Here is a 21,933-nt window from a genome sequence, read left to right on the forward strand (position 1 = left end):
AAACAGTTATACTGTTGAATATTTTTATTTTAGAGTGTCCATTCCCTCTTAGAGCTAAAACTCTTTTTTTAAAGATTTCATTTATTTACTCATGAGAAAGAGAGGCAGAGACATAGGCAGAGGGAGAATCAAGCTCCTCACAGGGACCCCAATGTGGGACTTGACCCTAGGACCCCAGGATCACACCTTGAGCCAAAGGCAAAATGCTCAACTGCTGAGCCATCCAGGCGTCCCTAAAACTCTCCTTTCTTATAATTTTCTGTGGATCCTTAGTCTTTGGGGCCGAGCCTGGTCCTGTTTCCTTTTTTTTTTTTTTTTTTAAGGTATTTATTTGAGAGAGACTGCAAGAGTGAGCACATGAGCAGGGAGGAAGGGCAGAGGGAAAGGGAGAAGCAGACTCCCCACTGAGCAGGAAGCCCAATGTGAGGCTCGATCCCAGGGTCCTGGGATCATGACCTGAGCCAAAGGCAGACCCTTAACCTAACTGAGCCACCCAGGCATCCCTCATCCTGTTTCTACTGACCAAACTGAAAACCATTCTCCATTATTAGCCACAGCTTGGAGTTTGTTGCATCCACAGTGCTTGTCCTTTGTGTGGTCCCAGGGCCATACACAAGAAGTGAACAACTAGATTTAATGAACTTTTTCTGATGTGAGATTTTCTTGGCTGGTTCCTCTTTCTCCTACCTGCTATATCTTCCCTTCCCCCTCTTCTCAAATCCTTCCCTATGGTGGGAGCAGTTAGCTCTCTGCAGAAAGAGAGTAACAAATGTACTCTTCGTGGGGGGTAGGATATCCCAATAACATGGGTAGAGCTCCCTTCCTATTTTTCTCCTACTGAATGTAAAATTTGCTTTAGAATAGTCATAAGACATGTTAGTCAGTTGGAACTGCTATAACAGAATACCATATACTGGGTGGCTTATAAACAACAGAAATTTATTTCTCACAGTTCTGGAGAATGGAAGAGTCTAAGATCAAGGTGCCAGCAGATACAGCATCTGGCAGGAACCCAGTGCTGATTCATAGAGGGCTGTCATTGTCATCTTGCTGCGTCCCCACATAGGAGGAGGGATGAGATAGCTCATGGGAATCTCTTCTCATAAGGGCACTAATCCCATTCATGAGGCCTCCACTTTCTTGACCTAATCATCTTCCAAAGGCCCTGCCTCCAAACAGCATCATCACATTGGGGATTAGGTTCCAGCATGCGACTTTTGGAAGGAAACACACTTAGTCTGTTGTACCAGTGGTACTGAGTTTTTATACATTTGATGCTGAAATGGGAGAAATTATTTCTTTCTTATGTTTCAACAACTATCTTCCCATGAGTACTGAAAACAGTACTCCTAGGGCTATATATATAATTAGTTGACGGCATCACTGGATCCATCTTTCCATTCAACTTCCTACCAATTCAACTAATAAAACTGTTGACCTTTGTTGCTGGCGCTCTCTTATGTGCTGTTCCTGGTACTCCGGTCTCTTTTCCTTGTTCCTAAAATTAGAGACTTACTGATGACATTTAGACTGGGCTGGTGGTTGCAGGGGTAAGCAGTCTTATCAGCATGCTTCCAGCTTCTTCATTGGTGAACTGCTGCTGACTTCTGGGTGGAGGGTTACATACTGAAATGCAGGAGAAATATGAGGCCCTGTGTATCTTGCTAATCCATCTTGCACCTATGACCTCAAACTCAGTTCCTTAATTCAGAATTACACATGTGTGTCAAAAGGCAATGATTAACTGGAACACCTTCCCCTTCTGGAACACCTACTCAGAAGATTTCCCAAGAATATTTATCTTAATATTTGTAGCTTTTCCAATGTGGTCTTGATGGAACTGTCCTATAGAAAGAATTTGTGGTGGAGGAGTTAGCAAAATGCAGCTGTTCATTAAAGTTATGGCTCATGTTTAAAAAAAAAAAAAAGAAGAAAGGAAAAAAAATAAACCCTGAAACCACCAGGCTCTGAAAGCCAGACTGTGTTCCTCCTAATGCCTTGAAACAGCCACAGGGTATTTCAGCAGAGAAAACAGAGCTTGCTGTATCGCTGCCCTTCCCGGGTTTGCCTGTGTGGCTCGCAGGCACACGCAGTTAAAAAGGAGCGGCTAATGATATAATAAATGGTTTTGAAATTTTTCCATTGAGCCGTCCATCGGGAGGTGACTGCTTTGAAAAATGAGTATGAAAATCAAGTATAAAGTCACCAATGGCTCCGTCTACTCAGTAATGAATGAAGCCCCAACAGAAGAACATGTGCGTGCATGTGTTGCCGGTCTGTTGTGCTTTGTTTCTGCTTTGTATTTTCTTTTTTTTTTTTTTTTTTAAGATTTTTATTTATTTCTTCAGTAGAGACAGAGAGAGGCAGAGACCTAGGCAGATCCAGGACCTTGGGATCATGACCTGAGCCAAAAGCAGATGCTCAACCACTGAGCCACCCAGGCGCCCCGCTGCTCTGTATTTTTTGTTCCATGAAATTAATAAACCAGCCTGGCCTGTGGTATAGCTAGCGTCAAGGAGATTCTTTTTCACAGGCTCAGACCTAGAGATTTGGTCCTCTTTGCTTTTTCTTTTTTTTAAATGGTGGTTAAAAACATAAAACTTTGCTCTCACCCATTTTTAAGTCTGCAGTGCAGTGGTGGTAAGTATATTCACGTTGTTGTAAAACAGATCTCCAGAACGTTTTCATCCTGCAGAAGTGAAACTCTGTGCCCATTAACCCCACTGCTCCCACCAGCACCCCCTCACTGCCCCCACCTCACTATCCTACTTCCTATTGCTATGATTTTGGTCCTTGCCTTTTTTTTTTTTTACAAGCCTGTGTATTCTGGAATCTTCTCTCCTGCTTCAGTGCAGTTTGGGCTAATCTTGCCATTAATGAGGACAGACCAATTTGTAATTTTCACAGGTGTTTTTTAAAAGAGAGCACTGGCTTATACCCACAGTGTGCGGGGCTTTGATGGCAGGGCTGTTGAGAAGGCCGTCGTGCATGATGAAGAAATGAGACACTGAACGGCCAATATAAAGTTTAATAACCAGATCTTTTTCCCTGCCTTTCTCCTCCAGAGTCGAGTCTAACTATCCAATTTCTGGGCAAACCTGTAAACTCTATTTCTTTATCAAGGTATACTTAATTTTCAACAGGTGACAGTCTGTTTCAAAAATGTGCTTCTTGCCCTCCTATATTTTAATTCATGTTTTGTAGCCCTCATGTAAACACTTAAAAATTGGGACAAAGTGCATTTCACGAGTGCACACTATCCACAGAATATGGTCACTGTGAACAACCCAGACTCTGGATCCAGGGGAACACGATGGTTTTGGTTTGTGCATCCATGTGTATGTAGCTGCTGCAGATGAACATTTTGAGGTCACAGAGGATTTTTTTTTTTTTTTTAAGATTTTATTCATGAGAGACGGGCCGGTGGGGGAGAGGGCGAGGGAGAGGCAGAAACACAGGCAGAGGGAGAAGCAGTCTCCGTGTAGGGAGCCTGACATGGGACTCGATCCCGGTTCTCCAGGATCACGCCCTGGGCAGAAGGCAGATGCTAAACCACTGAGCCACCCAGGCTTCCCCTAGAGGATTGTTTTTTTAAAAGCAGTTATTATTGCTTGCTTTTGCTCTTTGCAGAAACTTCTGTTTCTGGAAACATCTTCAAATGTGGCTTTTCTCTCATTGCTGATACCCAGCCACTGTTGGCTGCCCATGCTACTGGGCAGGATTTTCTTTCAAAGATGTACACTCTACTTGTGCTTCTTATTACATCTTAGACTTGCCTTTCATTGCCCTGCCACTCACTCTGAGCTGTGGTAACACTACATAAAAAATGAAGTATCCCTAAAAATGCCAATTACTAGGATGGCCTACTTGAAAATAAAGTTTTACATGGGGCTTGAAGTGAGCCCCAAACTGAAAATCTGTGCAATTTAACAACAGGATGGGCTAAATCCAAGTCATCCTCTTTACCACATTTTGAAATGATCACTTAAGAGTAAACTAGGGATCCAGTTCAAAAAGGAACAGAAGGCCTGGACACTTTGGAGCTCTCCATCAGTAACAACAGCCCACATGGTGGTATATTCTCTGAACAAGATTTGAAAAAACACAGCCCCTCCTTTTATTTCCTGTTATCTCATTTCCTCATAAAAGCAGGTGAAGATTAAGGCAGAGACACTACATGGCCAGTTAGTCCTCGTGATATGATGGTTTCACGGTGTCATTTTGGTCTTCCCGTAGGTGTTTCTTTCCCTGTATAATGGTCATATGAGTAGTCCTCTTGTGCACTATGGCCAAGCCTGATGTGCTTCCTTGTCAGTAGAGAGCCATCCCTTATTATTTTCCCTTTAGCATTCTCCCTGTGATTAGCCTTTCCAGAGTGGTTTCCCCTTATGGCGTTTGCAAGATGTGAATTCTTTGAGCAACAGTATCTTGAAATGAAAATATATCCTAAAATTGGCTTTAGAATCTAGGCTCCAGCATATAGTTCTTTTTGTTACAAGATTGTGCTGTTACGGTCTCTCTGTGAGAATTATGATTTTAAAAGGAATTCATTCACGTATCCATTCAGCAAATCTTTATAGACACTTACAATGGATCATGCTGATCTAATGAACAAAAGAGACAGACAAACATCCATGTGCTAGCAGAGTCTGCATGCTAGTAGAGCAGGACAGCCATGGATAAGAAACATTATAAAGAAATACTGTTTTGTATGCTAGAGAGTGATAAAGTGAAAAATGAAAATCAGGAAAGGAGGTAAGGAGTCTGGGAGCAACTTACAGTTAAACAGGATGGTTTGGGTTAGCCCTATTGAGAAATGACATTTGCACAGAGATTTGAAAGAGGTTGAGGGAATTATCATGAAGATTTCTGAAGAGAGGGTGTTCCAAGCAGAGGGAGCAACTGGTGCAAAGGCCCTGAGGTGGGTGTGTGCCTGATAGGCTGAGATCTGCAAACAGGCCTGTGTGGCTAGACTGGAGTGAGCAAGAGGGAGGATGCTTGGATATGGCCTCACACATGACAGGGGAGGAGCAGATCCCCCCGAGGCCTTGTTTTTCCATTGTAAAGATTCTGACTCTGAGTTTTGAGGAGGAATGACACCTGATTTAGTACAACATGGCTTTTCCTGTTAGAACTGACCTGAGAAACTATTTGGGAACTATTTATGTAGTCAGTCAAATGGTAATTTTAAGTACAGAGGTCAAATGCAGCAAAGAAACACAAGGAAGCTGAAAAAAAATTTCATCAAGGTATTGAAACAAGTGACTTTGAAAAGAATGTCATAAAAGGTAAGCTGTGCGGTTTCCAAGTTCTGAGTGTCATGAAGAACTGTGGATGTGTGCACAAATCAGAATTGTTGGAGGGATACTTCTTCAAACTCTTTGTGCATGCAACACTCTAGATATGTATGTTTTAGAGGCTGTGACTGGTGTCAAGTTTCCAGGTGAACCTGATTTTCCAGATGAACCTGGAAATCATTGCTACCCTGGAATTAGCTCCTAGAAATAGCTCCTGACTCGATCCTTATTTCTTTGTACTAGGTTTGTAAGAACCTAAAGAATGTGATATAAACCAGCCAGCCAGCACTGGTTTTAATAATACCCAAGGAGCTTGTTGCCTGATAACTTAAAGGAAAACTGTTTAATTCACACTCTTTCAGTCTTTCTCATGGACTATCCATATTTTTGGAAATGCTCTGTATACTTTTGCTGTGTATACTTACCTATGAGCTTTTTCCTAAGCCTATAGTCTACACGTTTAGACTTTGTCTTTCTCTCTAGCAAGTTGGTGGCAGGAACAATCCATCAACAGTGAACATGCAGAACTTCTTGCTTTCTAGGGTTTTCTAGTTTGTGAATCATATACACTTGTCCACCCTTGCCCCTTATTCCCATTATCTCATTCTTCAACCCCTCTTCAGAAGATTCTGGAATATAATGTTTTATTTTATAGTGGTTAAAATGTAGTAAGTCTTAAAGCTACTCAAGGAAGTTTTCATAGATAGAAAAAGGTGGAAAAACTTGGAAAGCCTTCAACTACAAATGAAGCCAGCATTTTATGCTAACCTCATGGAATTCTCAGACCCACCTCATTATGGGGTATCATTGTTCTATTTCTCAGATGGAAAAATCAATGCTCAGGCAGGCCATGTAACTTGTCTGGGTCATATAGCTAGTAAGTGACAAGCCAGGCATCAAAGTCCTATCTTAACGACTCTGGAACCTCTGCCAGTGTACCTTGCCTCTCCACTCCTCCATTCTGTCCTGCTCCCAAATGTAATCTCACACATTTTTATACCTAGTAGTAATAGCTTTGTCCATTGGAAATGAGGCACAGTTTCGGTGTCTGTCTTTCTTTATAACGTATGCTTTGTTTACAATGAAAATACTCCATATAGCCCTTGACTTTTTCTCCACCCCCATTCGCTAATCCCTATAGTAGATAATCAGTCCTTTTGGATATTTTCCCATTATAATATACAGCTAACATAAAATTTACCATCTTAAGCATTTTAAGCGTACAGTTCAGTGGCATTGAAGTACATTCACATTGTTGTGTAACCATCACCACCATCCATCACCAGAATTTTGTTCATCTTTTCACACTGGACTCTGTACCCCTGAAACAATAACTCTCCACCCCTGTTCCACCCCCAGCAAAACACCATTCTACCCTTTGTTTACTTTTGGTCTCTGTTGCTGCCTTTTTTTTTTTTTTTTTTTAGTTTCTTTTTATTGGAGTTCAATTTGCCAACATATAGCATAACACCCAGTGCTCATCCCATCAAGTGCCCCCCTCAGTGCCCGTCACCTAGTCACCCCAACCCCCTGCCCACCTACCTTTCCACCACCCCTTGTTCGTTTCCCAGATTTAGGAGTCTCTCATGTTCTGTCACCCTCTCTGATATTTCCCACTCATTTTCCCTCCTTCCCCCATTATTCCCTTTCACTATTTTTTCCCCAAATGGATGAGACCATATAATGTTTGTCCTTCTCTGACTTATTTCACTCAGCATAATACCCTCCAGGTCCCTCTACGTCAAAGCAAATAGTGAGTATTTGTCGTTTCTAATGGCTGAGTAATATTCCATTGTATATATAGACCATATCTTCTTTATGTTGGATGCTTTTTGTTACCCTTGTTATATACTTGTAAGTTTCTTTTCACCGTGTCTGGAGCCTCTGTGCTTACATTGATCTGAGCTTTCCAGTTTTTCGAAGGAGGAGAAGTACAGTTGACCCTTGAACAATGCAGGGGTTAAGGGCACCAGCCCTTTCTGTCTAGTTGAAAATCTGTGTATAACTTTTGACTTCCCCAAAACCTGACCAGCCTACTGTTGATCCAGAAGCCCTACAGATAACAGTTGATTGACACATACTTTATATGTTATGTGCATTATATACTGTATTCTTAGAATAAGCTAGAGGGAAAGAGTTACTAAGAAAACACCATTACAGTATGATAGGTATTTAATGAGAAGAATCTACATGTAAGTGGACTCATGAAATTCAAACTGAAGTTTTTTAAGGATCAGTTGTACTAACTCAGATTAAGAATCTGACGTCATTGCAGATATGCAAATCTGGGGCCGAGGCTCACTTGCACTCTCAATCTTCTTATGTGCTTTAATAGGCTATTAAACCTGTAAAGTACTTGAAAAGGAATGAAAAGTAAATAGTATTTATTTGGGAGGTTTTCTGGGGACTCCAGAGCTGAGAATTCTTAAATTGTCCCAAAAGCTTACATATTCTTAATTCAAAAGCTTTATGCATAAAAAATAATTCGAAAGTCCTTTTTCAGGATAAGAAAACGTTCCCATTTTCCCTACTGACTAACTGAAAAACGTGAAAAATGTGTTGTTGAAAGTGTCTGTAAACATTTAAAATAATTTATTCATTCATTTAGTGTTCCTGAGGGTATCCAAGAACCTTGGAGATTGGTTCTTGCAGGGAAAAGCTGTGTTTAAAAAGCACGGTAGGAAAAAAATCTGCCTGCAGAAGAGAGAGGAGAAATGGGAATCACATGATACTTGGTACTTTGTTTTACAAAGTCTTCACCCTTCTGTTAGAATGTTAAGCTAAATTCAATAAAATATTTACTTTCCATCTTACTTTGGAGTAATAATTTTGGAGTAAGTCCACGATATCAGGTGTATTTTCAGAAAGTTCAGGCTCCATGCACTGAATGCAGTGTTGATGTTTAATTAGATCACTGAGCCCAAGGAGATAAACCCCAAACTAAATAGACATAAGGAAAATGAAAGTATTTTTCTTTGTCTGGGAAGGATCTAGTGCTTTTCCGGAGCAGTCGTGATCTGGGTTGTCCTTGCCCTACTCATTATTGGCGTGATATTTTATTCCCTGACTAAGGAATATTTTTTTAAAAGTCAAGATTGTCTTATTTCGATAAACTTTGGAATTTTTTATGCATTACTTCTGAAAGGGATCCAAGGATAATGAATTGCTCAGGGTCAAGAGCAGAGAAACTCAGCACTAGGGCATGAGCACATCTTCATCCACATTTTTCCTGTTTTGCTCACTGCATGGGGGGTTTGCGGGGAGCTGTGGAAAGCCTCCGCTGTGCATGCGCACGTGCAGTCTCGGAGCCCAGGCAGGGGAGTGACTTCTGTCTTAATGTCACTGTGGTTATAATGTAGCCAGAATTACAGCCCAGCAGCTGAAAGCCCCCATTCTCCTCTTGGCCTGGAGTCGGGGCTCTGAAATCCAATCTGAAGTGTGTTTAACGAGTGCTCTGATCACTGGGGCTCAGTGCGGCTGGAACAAGGGGCGCAGTGTGTTCGCAGACGGCGTGGCCACCCCTGGAGCCGCAGCGAGTAGCTGGACAGGCCGAAACATTTAGCTGCATCCTCCCAGAATGAGGGCCTTGTCCTGGTGCCCAGACTTCGGGGCTGAAGTTATCGTCCCTGCTCCTGCCCTGGTTGGTATCTCGCGGTGGCAGCAGTGATCACAGTGTCTGCCGATGAGGCCACCACCGATTTCCTGCTGGGCTTGGAGTCCTTTTTGTCCCTCCCCTCCCCATCATCACACGGATTACCTGGTCGAGTGTTGGATATGGGCTTAAGAGCTTGGAGTACAGTAGATCGTGCAATCCTCACCACAACTCTAAAGAAGTGGTTTGGCCATGATGCTCATTCTATGGAAGGGGTAGATGAGGCCCAAAGAGTAACTGGCCCAAGGTCACACTGCCATGGAGAGGAGATAGGGGATTTGCAAGGAGGCAGATGTCTTCAGAGTTTGTATTCTATCATTAATTTTTTTTCTTAAGATTTTATTTATTTGTTAGAATGAGAGAGAGAGAGAGAGAGAAAGAATGAATGAGCAGAGTGGAAGGGCAGAGGGAGAAGCAGACTCTCCACTGAGCAGGGAGCCCTAGGTGGGGCTAGGTGCCAGGACTCTGGGATCATGACCTGAGCTGAAGGGAGACACTGAACTGAGCCACCCAGGTGTCCTGAGTTTGTATTTCTTAAAGAAAAAAAATTTTTTTAATCATTTTCTTTTACAGAGAGAGTGGGGTGGGGGAGGAGGGCAGCAGAGGGTGGCAGAGGGAGAGGCAGAGAATCTCACGCAGACTATCCAGTGGGTGCAGAGCCCAGTGCAGGCTCAAGCTCACAACTTGAGATCATGACCTGAGCCAAAACCAAGAGTCAGAGGCTTAATCAACTGAGCCACCCAAGTGTCCCCAGAGTTTATATTCCTTATAATGACATCACACTGCCTCTCTACATCACCCAAAGGCTTGGAGAAACAGCATGAGAAACATCTCCCACATTTCAGTTGTCTCATGTCTGTGTTCCCTAAGGAGTCCTGCCTTTGTGGTGGAAGGCCGTGGTTGGCTTATGTCACTCTCACCCTAGCTTGCAGGGGCTGTGCCTTATTTTGCTCATCCTGTGTCATATTATGTGGCATACCAACCCGCTTTGGTGCCTCTCATTATAGCTCTTGTAAAGCATCAGCCTCTTTCCTTTGAAAGTTTTCTCCAGCACAATTTGAGTCATCAAAATTGCAGGTAGAGGTCTTGAAAAGGAGAAGAGGGAAAATACTGGAGGGAGATACTGGAACTCAGAGATTAGGAGCAGATTCTCTGAACTGGGTTTGAATCCCAGCTCCGCAGCAAGAGTGTGATCTTGGCAAGTCTGTGGCTCCCCCACACCCCCCCAGCACAGAGTGCCCCAGGGCAGGTAGCCTAGTGGAGCCGCAGGTCAGCAGCTGAAGGGATCCATAAGTCCCCAGGGTGAGCCCTGGCCAGTCTCATCTGCCTCTAGTGTCTTTGTTGACTCTGGCAAGCCACTAGCCATTATTATTGACCTCCTGGAAGGGAAAATGGTAGGGACTCTGTTCTGTGCTATCAAGCAGTCTAATACCCTGATTGTGAGTCACCAGCCCTTGTTTTTTCCTCCTGTAACATTTAGAATCTTCTTTTTCTTTGGGTTCCAAAATTACCCAGACATTAGCCTTGAAATGGATTGTACTCATTCATTCTGTGAGGTCCTCTCTGGCCCTTTGCAACTTAGAAAGTTACACTCCACCACTCTGCAGATTTCCTTGCATTGCGCTTGTATAATCTCCTTTGCTCTTAGGTCTCTCTAGAAGTCACATTGGTCAGACATTGGGACTCTTGAGCCCGTAAATGCCCTGCACCCTCGTCTCATTGCCATCTCTTGGTCAGGATGTCTTGTTTCTAGGAGTTTTCACCTGTATCTTTAATCCCTTCCAGTGAAATTTTTATTTTTGTGGTATTTTTTTTAATTGCAAGGAGCTCTTAATTGCTGTACAAATATTTCTTATTATATAACCCTCTGGATTTGTTTAGGTTTTTTGTTTTGTTTTTTTTTTTCCTTTTTTTTTTTTTAAAGTTATGAACTCCAAGCTATATGGGGGTACATACTTAACGAGTGTTTTCAGAATACCTGGGTGGTTCAGTGGTTGAGAATCTGTCTTCGGCTCAGGGTGTGATCCTGGGGTCCTGGAATTGAGTCCTGCATCGGGCTCCCTAATGAGGAGCCTGCTTCTCCCTCTACCTATGTCTCTGCCTCTCTCTCTCTCTGACTCTCATGAATAAATAAAATCTTTTAAAAAATAAAGCAAAACAAGTGTTTTCCTGTAGTCTACATCATCAGAAGTGCCTGGCATCTCCCATTTCTGACCTTTTGGGGGAGGTTCTGTGTAAGGTGGCTGCTTCCCTACTGTAGACTCTCTCACCTCTGCTCTGAGATTAGATTTCAGCATTCTCACCTGTCCTCTTCTTCAATTTGGGGGGAATTTCTCATCTGCTGTCTCTTGTCTCATTTTCTTGGTTTTCTGTGAATCTAGTCCTCTTTTTCCTTTATCCTTTACTATTTTTTTAAGCAGGGTTTCTGGGTGTAGTGGAGATGCATGTATTCAGTTGGCCGTATTTAGCCACAGACTGACATTCTTTTCATTGTTTATATTAAGCTCTGTCTGGCAGTGGCCTTGTGCTATATTTTCTAAGAGAAACATGCATTTATGGACAGTTAGGTGGGTTCCTGTGGAATTTCTGAAATTGTACTCTCCTTGAACTTCTGCCTCATTGGCAGCTCCTGTCGGTGTGCAGAGGGGCTGGGAAGGGGGGGGAGCCCTGGAGGGATCGCTGGGGTGTTGGGAATGTGTGTGAGTTGTGTGCATTCAAGGCTAATTCCTGCCTCTCCAATCTCACAGGTGGAAGGGTCTCAAAAGAGAATATTAATTAAAAAGGATTTTAATTCTAGAACACCTTTCACATCTAGAGCAATAGCTGTAAAAAGGAGAATATCTTTTAACAGCAGGAAAGATAAATTACCTTCTGTAATTAGTATATAACTTGCTGAGTGTATTTATTTGGTCAAATTAGAGAAATTTTGAAGGCCAGAGTTTTTATGTTATTCCAAATTGCTTATTGGTTTGTTAGTTCCTTGTAATCTCATTTCTTCGAAAGGGACTATTTTGGATGTGACTGCATTGTCTCTGCCCCCATGTAGCTAAGAGATGGGTATGAATTTGCTACAGCTGCTATAACAAAGTACCACAAACTGGGTGGCTTAAAACAACAAATGCAATCTCTCACAGTTCTGTAGCCTACAAATCCAAAATCAAGGTGTCATCAGGGCCATGCTCCCTCCAAGACTGGTAAATCCTTTTTGGCTTCTTCCACCTCCCAGTGGGAGGCTGTTCATCCATCCCTGGTAGTCCCTGGTTAATAGTCACATCACTCCCCTTGCCTCTGACATCGTGTGGCCTTCTCCCAGTGTCTCCGTCTCCACATCATCTTATAAAGAATCAGTCATATTGAGTTAGGGCTAACGTATTGGCCTCATCTTTAATCTTTACTTGACTACATCTCGAAGACCCTGCTTCCAAATAAGGTCACATTTGCAGGTACTGGGAGTTAGGGCTTCACATCTTTTTGAGGGACACAAGCTCATAAACATAGGTTTGGCTTTTTTTTTTTTTTTTGCTACAGTTAAGCCTCTAGCTTGATGTTCGCCTCAAACAGAAATCAGAGTGAGACCATAAAGCCAGCCAGCTAGCCCTGCATTTCAAGGATCCACATGTCATTCAGGAACAACTGATTGATGTGACTGGCACCTTGCTACTCAAAGCGGAGTTTTTGTACCAGCAGCCACCGCCCTGGGACCCTTTGGAAATGCAGGTTCTCAGGCCTCACCCCATTCCTCCAGAATCAACACTTGATGCTTATTAAACTTATTATATATTACATTACATATGATTATTATTATTAAGCTTATTATAATCTTATTAAGATTGATGGGCACAAAATTCAGAAGTGCTGCTCTCTGAGTCACCTCCAGCAGGGATCCTGGGATGGCCTCTGCCCTTGGAGACATCATCATGTAGCATGCTGATGTGGCAGCCAGGTTTTCTTTATATATATATATATATATATATATATATTTATTTATTTATTATTTATGATAGAGATAGAGAGGCAGAGACACAGGAGGAGGGAGAAGCAGGCTCTATGCCAGGATCCTGACACGGGACTCGATCCCGGGACTGCAGGATCATGCCCTGGACCAAAGGCAGGTGCTAAACTGCTGAGCCACCCAGGGATCCCCACAGCCAGGTTTTCTATCCCATAACATTGCAGAGGACTGCCTCCAGTAGTTGGAAAATGGATCTTCCTTCTCAATGTCAACTCATTCCCCTGACATCGATTCTATAAATTAACATTTTTCCCTTCACAGTAGAAGCAGCAATAATAGAGAACTTGTTCTTCTGTGCCAGGGCCTTTGCTAGCCACTTTGCAATCGTGGTTTCAATTTTTATGTTGATACTGCAAGATAGATGATAATGTCTCTGGGCCTGTCATGACTCCGTGTCCTCTGGACTAAATTGTGCTCCTCTGCCCTCAATTCATATATTGAAACCTTAACTTTCATTGTGGCCATATTTGGAGTAAGGAAGTAATTAAAGTCAAATGAAACCCTGATTGAGAAGGATTAGTGTTCTTACAGGAGGAGACACTAGAGAGCTCTCTCTGACATAGCACTTACCATAACATTCTAGTTTAGCTGATTACTTGGTTGTAGCCTCGACTTAAGAGATACTTGTATTGATTTATTTCTTCAGCACCTAGCCCAGTGCCTGCATGTGGCTACTTGCTTGCTGTCTATACCACAGGCAGGCTTGTAAAGCTGGCAGAGTTAGTACATCTTAGGCAAAAAGTAGCAAAGGTCCGTGAGAGAACCTACAGTATTCTAATGCCCTAGGATTAGACTTGTTGAAGGTTAGTGGGTTATAGAACTTTGAATAATATTCTGATAGACATTAAAGGTAAGAAAAAGGAGACCAGGGCCTTTGAGACAAGCCATTCTCTGCTGGATAAGAGCATGCCCTGGTTGTCATGGTAACGATAATCCTAAAGGGGGGGGGGAAGGAAACAAAACACTTCCAGAAACAGCTTTCTGAAACCTCAGCAGATGCAAATTTTTTAAACCAGGGCAAACGTTATCTTTATAGATTCGTGTCTACTAGATTGCTTTTGAAAGGTTAGAACCTTAGCTTGTACCAAGTAGGGGACATCATTTGTTCAGATGCTTTGAGGAATTAAGGAGAGGGAGAAAAATCTACCCCCACCCCAGAAAGAATTATCTGTTCTTTTGAAAGAGAAAAAAAAATTCCCACATAAAACTTCATGTAATAGAAATAACCTGAGGCATAGAGATATTTTAAAGGTACGGTAAATCAAAGCAACTTTGACAACTTTTAATAGCTTAAGACCACAGTTGAATGTTCATACTACTTGTTATTCAGTACTGAGTGGCCAGACATTCCCCAAAAACACAAAACCTCCTTCTAAAAGATAATTTTATAGTATTCTGTGAACAGAAAATCAACAGGGGCCCCCAATTTGAAATCAGCCAACTAACTTATTTGTGAGCTAGGCTAAAATTCAGATGCATTTTGGAGGAGCATCATTCAAAGTAGCCAATAAGAAAAAAGTGATAAATATGTGATTATATAGTTTCACTAATTGCTGATTTGTTCTCCAGAATAAAACATATAACTACTATTCAGTGTCTTTTCTGTAAGGCACAGAGTTAATTTTAATCAAGACTTGAGCAGCCTGGGTGGCTCAGCAGTTTAGCACCGCTTTCAGCCCAGGGCGTGATCTTGGAGACCCAGGATCGAGTCCCACGTCAGGTTCTCTGCATGGAGCCTGCTTCTCCCTCTGCCTGTGTCTGTCTCTGTCTCTCTATGTCTCTCATGCATAAATAAATAAAATCTTTAAAAAAAATTTTAATCAAGACTGGCTGAATATAGGGTCGTCCAGACTGACCGTTTCTTTGAGGCTGTGGGAGTCTTTTTTTTTTTTTTAAGAGTTTATTTATTTGAGAGACAGAGAGAGAGAGAGAGGCAGGGACAGGCAGAGGGCGAAGCAGGCTCCACACAGGGAGCCTGACATGGGACTCGATCCCCAGGCTCCAGGATCAGGCCCTGGGCTGAAGGTGGTGCTAAACCACTGAGCCACCCGGGCTGCCGAGGCTTAAGGTCAGTTTCCTCAGCCCCAGTACTAATACTTGGTGATAATTTAAAAGCTCATTTGTCATAAGATCCTTTTCATATTAAACTTTCTAACATGTAGGTTTTTTTTTTTTAATATTATTTATTCATGAGAGACCGAGAGAGGCAGAGACATAGGCAGAGGGAGAGGCAGGTTCTCTGCAGGGAGCCAGATGTGAGCTGAAGGCAGACGCTCACCTGCTGAGCCACCCAGGTATCCCTCTAACATGTTGGTTTGCAAATGCCGTGCAAATCACTTGGTTTCCTTTCCTCGTGTTTGGTAGCTTTTGCAACATTCAGTAGAAATGTGTGTCTATCTTTAAAGTGAGCCCCACTTTGAGAAAAGACCTTTACAGGTCAGTCTTCTTAGGGTCTCTGCTTTGTGCTCACTTTCTCCCTGCTGTTGGATATACCTCCTTCCTCCATTCATACTTCACTGACTTATTTCTAGATTGGTTTTAGCAACAGGGCTGGTGGATTTATAACTTTTTTGAACCTCATCACTGGCTGCTAGTGCAAAGCCTGCCCCAAGTGCAAACTTTGTGGTTGCTCCAACAATGTTCATTTCATGCCTAACACGTAAAAGCACTTTTTGCACCAAGAAATCTTAGCGAGTATTGAGCGCACACACATGGGTGTTCACTTACTCTCCCCATGTGATTGGGCCATGGCCACTCTTACCCCAGCTAGTCTTACCCCTCAATATTTTCCTAAGCTCCAGTTTCTTAGAAGAACTCATTTTCTGGTTCTTAAAAAAGTTGAAACAGATTCTATTGTGTATCACCTTCTCTGGCTATTTGTAGATGTGAACCCCGTCCCCATTACTTTTTCTTGTTTCTTTTTCCTTCTGCATTTTTTCATTGTGACAAAATATGTATAACCTAAAATTTCCCAGTTTAGCCATGAAGTGTACAATTCATTCACAATGTTGTGCAACCAACACCACCATCCATTCTCCCTTCCATGATGTGATTGCTGTGTGTGTGTGTGTGTGTGTGTGTGTTGAATTCAAATTCTAGTTGGTTAACATACACTGTGATGTGAATTTGAACAAAATTACTTTGTGAAGTTCCAAAAAATTCATCAGAGACAACATCAGAATGATGTTGCTGACTGAGTAAATCCACTATAGGAAGTAAAGCAGGGATGATTTCCTTTAGAGAATGGGAACGAAATCTTTTCCTTTTATTTTTTTAAGATTTTATTTATTTGAGAGAGAGAGAGAACAAGCAGTGGGGGTGGGCAGAGGGAGAGAGTGAAGCAGATGCCCCGCTAAGCAGGAAACCCGACATGGGCCTCTATCCTAGGACCTGGAGATCATGACCAAGCTAAAGGCAGATGCTCAACTGCCTGAGCCACCCAGGTGCCCTTTTCCCTTCTTAATTACACATTACAAGTTTTCTCATTAGTTCTGACACAGTGCCCGTGGGATGATTCTACCAGTGACCCTTGAACCAGGCACTGAAAGAGCTTGGTGAGGTTGGGATTATCCATACAATATCCGTAGAGAATATTGTATGCCTTCAGATAGCTGTGATTATCTTCTGGATTTTAGTGATGAGGAATATGGGATAAAGTGGCATCTTTTTACCAAAAAAAAAAAAAATGCTTAATCCCTGGACACTGAAGCATCTTTGACAGCTCCTCAGGTCGTCTTGGGCCAGGCTAGTGAACATGCCCCTCTGTGAACTTGTTAGGCTGTAGTTCTTAACCTCAGTTAGTCTCCTGGGTTACTAATTGGTTCCTAGAATGCTCTGCTCTTCCCAGAGGGAAGGTGAAAGCATAACAGCAGTAACTGGAAATGACTTTGTTTTGAAATCTTTTCTTCCAATGTTTGATCCGTGTGGTGGAATTGGATCCACTTGACTAGTGGGGTCATTAGGAATCCACCAGACAGTGAAGAGAAACCAAGGCATATGATTCTTAGTGTTTAGGGTAGACATTGGGTTCTTCTATAGCCGGTTTCCTTTCCCCGCAGATTCAGTATAAAGAAAATGCATGTAGAGTATTGATTTCTGCAGGCATTTGATTGACTGCCAAGTGCTTTGCTAGACAATAAGAACATAAAGGTGGATAAGTAGCCCAGAATTTAAGTGGAGAGACAGGCTTGTGTGTACTTAACTATTTATAATATGGTGGAATGAGTAAATTTTATTCTTTGTTCATTCACTTCCAAATTGGTCTTTAGGCACTGCAGATACAGAGATTAATAAAATGCAGCCTTTATTCAGTGTAGGTGAGGTATGGATGAGAGTTTACACAAAGTGCTAGGAGAACCTGGGGAAGAAAGCCGTAAATTCTCCCTGCCAAGGAATAGGGCCAGAGGTTCCTCTGCAACAAAAAGGCCACAAAATCATGAGTTGAAAACTTATGTTCCCACAAAACCTGCACACAAATATTTGTAGCAGCTTTATTCTTAATTGCCAAAATTTGAATGGTAACCAAGACATCTTTCAATAGATGAAGGGATAAATAAACTGTAGTACATTCATACAAGGGAATATTATTCAGCAATAAAAAAATAAACTAAGAAGCCACAAAAGGCATCTGGAGACCTAAATGCATACCACTGAGCAAAAGAAACCAATCTGAAAAGGCTACATGCCATATGATTGCAACTATACAGCATTTTGGAAGAGACAAAACAGTGGAGACCGCAGAAAGACCAGTGGTAGTCAGGAGTTGGGGGTGCGGGAGGTAGGGGGATGAGGGTTGAATGGGTGGCACACAGTGGAATCTTAGGATGGTGAGAAACTATCCTCTGTGACCCTATAATGGTGAGTACATGATATTATAGATTTGTCAAGATGTTTAGAGCTGTACAGTGCAGCGTGAACCCTGATGTAAACTGTAGGCTCTGGGTGATGATGACATGTCCGTGTTGGCTCAGCAATTGTGACAAATGCATTAATGCAAGATTAATAATAAGGGGTACTGTGTGTATGGTGGGAAGGGGTACATGGGAACTCTCTGTTGTCTTCAATTTTCTGTAAATATAAAAGCGCTCTAAAAAATATTTTTAAAAAGGGGTGGTGTGGTGCCTGGGAGGGGGTAGGGGGGAACTGGCAGAGAATTAGCATCTAAGTGTGAATACAGCCTGGAAATGCCTCCAAGGTGTGCAGCCGGGAGTCTGGTCAGTGTTCATGGAGGTGGGCACACTGAAAAGGGCTGGAAGATTCAGGAATGAAGAGGCTTCCTAGGGTGGAGCCATGGCTTGTTTTCATCTCTGCCTGCACCAGAGGGGGTAACTCCTGTTGTTTCTGTTAACAGCAAAGAGCTCCAGGGAAAGTATTGCTGGATGCAGTTTGCAACCACCTCAACCTCGTGGAAGGGGATTATTTTGGCCTCGAGTTTCCTGACCACAAAAAGATCACGGTAAGTGATGGGAAATGTATGCCCTAAAACAGAAGAAAACCATCTAGAAAGCCCTTGTTAATCTTTTTGGAAAGTATTACGCACATAGGATTAGCAGGTTCAAAGAGAATACTCGGTGAAGACTGGCTCCCTCTGACCCTTTCCCTCACTTCTCCCTCCAGGAACTACCGTTACCAGCTGCCTCTGTATCCTTCTGATAAAAGTCTGTGTCTGTGTGTATACAAACACATATTTTTGAAACACGTGAATGTGGGAAACAACATACAACATCCTATATCTTCCCCACCACTTCTGTTAATGTATTGTGAGGATCTTTTCCCTTTCCATGCATAGAATCCACTTCTTTTTTTTCAGCTTTATGCCATTCTGCCGAATGGACATGCCATAATTTATAACATCTGTTCTAAATCATAGGATATTTAGGTTCCCAGCCTTTTCTTTTACAACAAATGAAGCTATGGCAAGCATACTAGACAAGCCTGTGCTCAAGCGTTTTAGTACTTGAGATCCAAAGGGTTGGAGTTGCCTAACCCCTGACTTTTGATCATTGTAAAGTTTGAAGAATATGTCATGTTGTTCTTTACAAAGGTTTCACCCATTTGAACCCAAAAGTTAGAACATAGCTTATTGTTCCTTTTGTCTTTTGGCTAATGGCACTTTCTTCAGGCTGTATCCTGAGTCTTTAATTAGACACTCTTTGAGACTATACATTGATTGACTGTATTTCTATTTATTCTAACATTCAGTACACAAAGTACCTAGAACCTTTGTTAGCCACTGTGCTGGGGACCCAATAACTGTAAGATACAGGGAACATACAGTGGGGTGTCAAGCTTAGTCAGTGACCAGCACAGGACATGTGACAAATGCCCCCCCGTGCCATGGGGCATTGGGCACTGGGGGACTGGGGGCAGCAAAAAACATTGGTGTTACGGGAATCCTTCCCAGGTACTGCAAAACTGAGTCCCATGAGGTCAGTAGGAGTTGACCTAATAGAATGTTCCAGTGAGGGGAGTCTCACGTTTAAAGAGCAGAAAGCAACCTTCAGGAACCTGCATATAAGGCAGGAGTTGAGAGGTAAAGGGGAAGGGCTCAGGTGAAGGAGGTGAGAAAGAGGAAGCTGGAAGGTAGGCAGGGAGCCACATCTCAAAGAACTTTTTATACAGTTACCATCCAGTAGGAATAGAATATGAGCCACATATGTAATTTCATATTTTCTAGCAGTTATGCTAAAAAAAAAGTGAAATTAACTTAAAAGCACATTTAACTTAATTTGATATGTCCGAAAACATCATTTCAACTACATATGTAATCAATGTCAAAAATTATGGGGTGCCTGGGTGGCTCCATCAGTTAGCATCTGTCTTTGGCTCAGGTCATGACCCTAGGGTTCTGGAATTGAGTCCCACTTGGGCTCCCTGGTCAATGGGGAGTCTGCTTCTCCCTTTACCCCTTCCCCCTGTTTGTGCTCTCTCTCTCTCAAATAAAAAAAAAATCTTAGGAAAAATATCAAAAACTAGGGATAAGCTATTTCATTTTTTCGTGCTGCATCTTCGAGTCTGCAATTTTATTTAAATGACACAGCCCTTCTTGATTCATGCTACCTATGTTCCAGAGCTCAGTGGACATGTGTAGCCAGTGGCTATCATGTTGGATGGCTAAGCTCTGTACCAAGCTAATGTGTTTGGGAAGCTGCCCATGTATTTTAAAGGGAACATGTTATGATCTGATTTATGGTTTAGAAAGAGGACTGTACCAGACTGGAATATAGGACAAGACGAGAGAGTCAGGAAAGCCCTTAGGAGTTTGCCATGTTTCAGGCTGGAGACAGTGTTGGAAGGAATTAAGGAAGAACAAGGTGGAGAGCTGGAAGGAGGTGGGTGAATTTAAGAGGCTTTGGGAGAGAAGTGGTTGGGGCTATGATTGAATGGATAGGCTTGTGAGGGGAAGCAGGCTCCGAGCGGCTGGGTTTTCCAGCTTTGCCATCTGGGGGAGGATAGTGGCGTCAATCACTGGATATGAAAGTCTCAGAAAGGCCTTGTGTGTGAAGAGATAAAGACAATGAGTTCCACCCCAGACGTGAGGACTCGGGCATCAGTGGACACCCTGGTGGAGACGTCCAGTAGGCAGTACCAGTAGGTGTATCTCCTGGAGCACAGGAAAACTATCTGAGCAGAAATGTAGACTTAACAAAACCCAGGATTATTTTATTTAAAAAAATTCTTTTAAAGGTTCTATTTATTTATTTGAAGAGAGTGAGTGAGTGAGGGCGTAAGTGGGGAGATAACCTGAGTTGAAATCAAGAGTTGGATGTCTAACCCATTGAGCCATTTTAAATATTAATCGAAGCTCTGAAACTGGATGAGAGGGTAGACCATGGAAAGGGAGGTAGCCTGGAGCACCAGAGAAGGAAGAGCCCTCAGAGTAGATGCAGATGGGGAGGAGGAAAACCAGGGGAGGGACACATCACAGAGCAAGGGAAGAGAGCGTTGCAAGAAAGGTGTAGACAGGAGGTGAGTGGGTAGGTGGCGAATGAGCAAATCTGTCACATACCTAAAAGTGGGTGTGAATATTGTTTTCTCAACCTTTCTTTCTTTCTTTCTTTCTTTCTTTCTTTCTTTCTTTCTTTCTTTCTTTCTTTCTTTCTTTTTTATTTTTATTTTTTTATTTATTTATGATAGTCACAGAGAGAGAGAGAGAGAGAGGCAGAGACACAGGCAGAGGGAGAAGCAAGCTCCATGCACCAGGAGCCCGACGTGGGATTCGATCCCGGGTCTCCAGGATCGGGCCCTGGGCCAAAGGCAGGCGCCAAACCGCTGTGCCACCCAGGGATCCCTCTTTCTTTCTTTCTTTCTTTCTTTCTTTCTTTCTTTCTTTCTTTCCTTTCTTTCCTTTCTTTCCTTTCTTTCCTTTCTTTCCTTTCTTTCCTTTCTTTCCTTTCTTTCCTTTCTTTCCTTTCTTTCCTTTCTTTCCTTTCTTTCCTTTCTTTCCTTTCTTTCCTTTCTTTCCTTTCTTTCCTTTCTTTCCTTTCTTTCCTTTCTTTCCTTTCTTTCCTTTCTTTCCTTTCTTTCCTTTCTTTCCTTTCTTTCCTTTCTTTCCTTTCTTTCCTTTCTTTCCTTCTTTCCTTCTTTCCTTCTTTCCTTCTTTCCTTCTTTCTCTTTCTCTTTCTCTTTCTCTTTCTCTCTCTCTCTCTCTCTCTCTCTTTCTTTCTTTTCAGATTTATTTATTTATTTAGGATAGACAGAGAGAGAGAGACAGAGACAGAAATACAGGAGGAGGGAGAAGCAGGCTCCACGCTGGGAGCCTGACTCAGGACTCGATCCCGGGACTCCAGGATCGTGCTCTGAGCCAAAAGCAGGCACTAAACCGCTGAGCCACCCCAGGGATCCCCCTCTCAGCTTTTTTCTGTCTCCAAATATTCTTCAGCATTTCCTCATGCTTAAGTTAAATCTAAACCTCCCTGACTCTCATTCCTTTTTCTGATGTGGCAAATGACCACAGATGGGCCAAATCTAAC

At 42.5% G+C, this 21,933-nt stretch overlaps 1 protein-coding gene across 6 annotated transcripts in view; it reads left to right on the plus strand.

Moving 5' to 3' along the window:
* The window catches only part of FARP1 (FERM, ARH/RhoGEF and pleckstrin domain protein 1), a 286,146-nt gene that overhangs the window by 166,213 nt on the left and 98,000 nt on the right, over window positions 1-21,933 (plus strand). For all 6 annotated transcript variants that reach the window (XM_055335967.1, XM_055335961.1, XM_055335966.1 and 3 more), the window contains one exon: window positions 18,312-18,416. In XM_055335967.1, the coding sequence (XP_055191942.1) occupies window positions 18,312-18,416 (105 nt within the window). The remainder of the gene's footprint in view (window positions 1-18,311; window positions 18,417-21,933) is intronic.

This window comes from Nyctereutes procyonoides, unplaced genomic scaffold, assembly GCF_905146905.1.
Source record: "Nyctereutes procyonoides isolate TBG_1078 unplaced genomic scaffold, NYPRO_anot_genome, whole genome shotgun sequence".
Taxonomy (NCBI): Eukaryota; Metazoa; Chordata; class Mammalia; order Carnivora; family Canidae; genus Nyctereutes; species Nyctereutes procyonoides.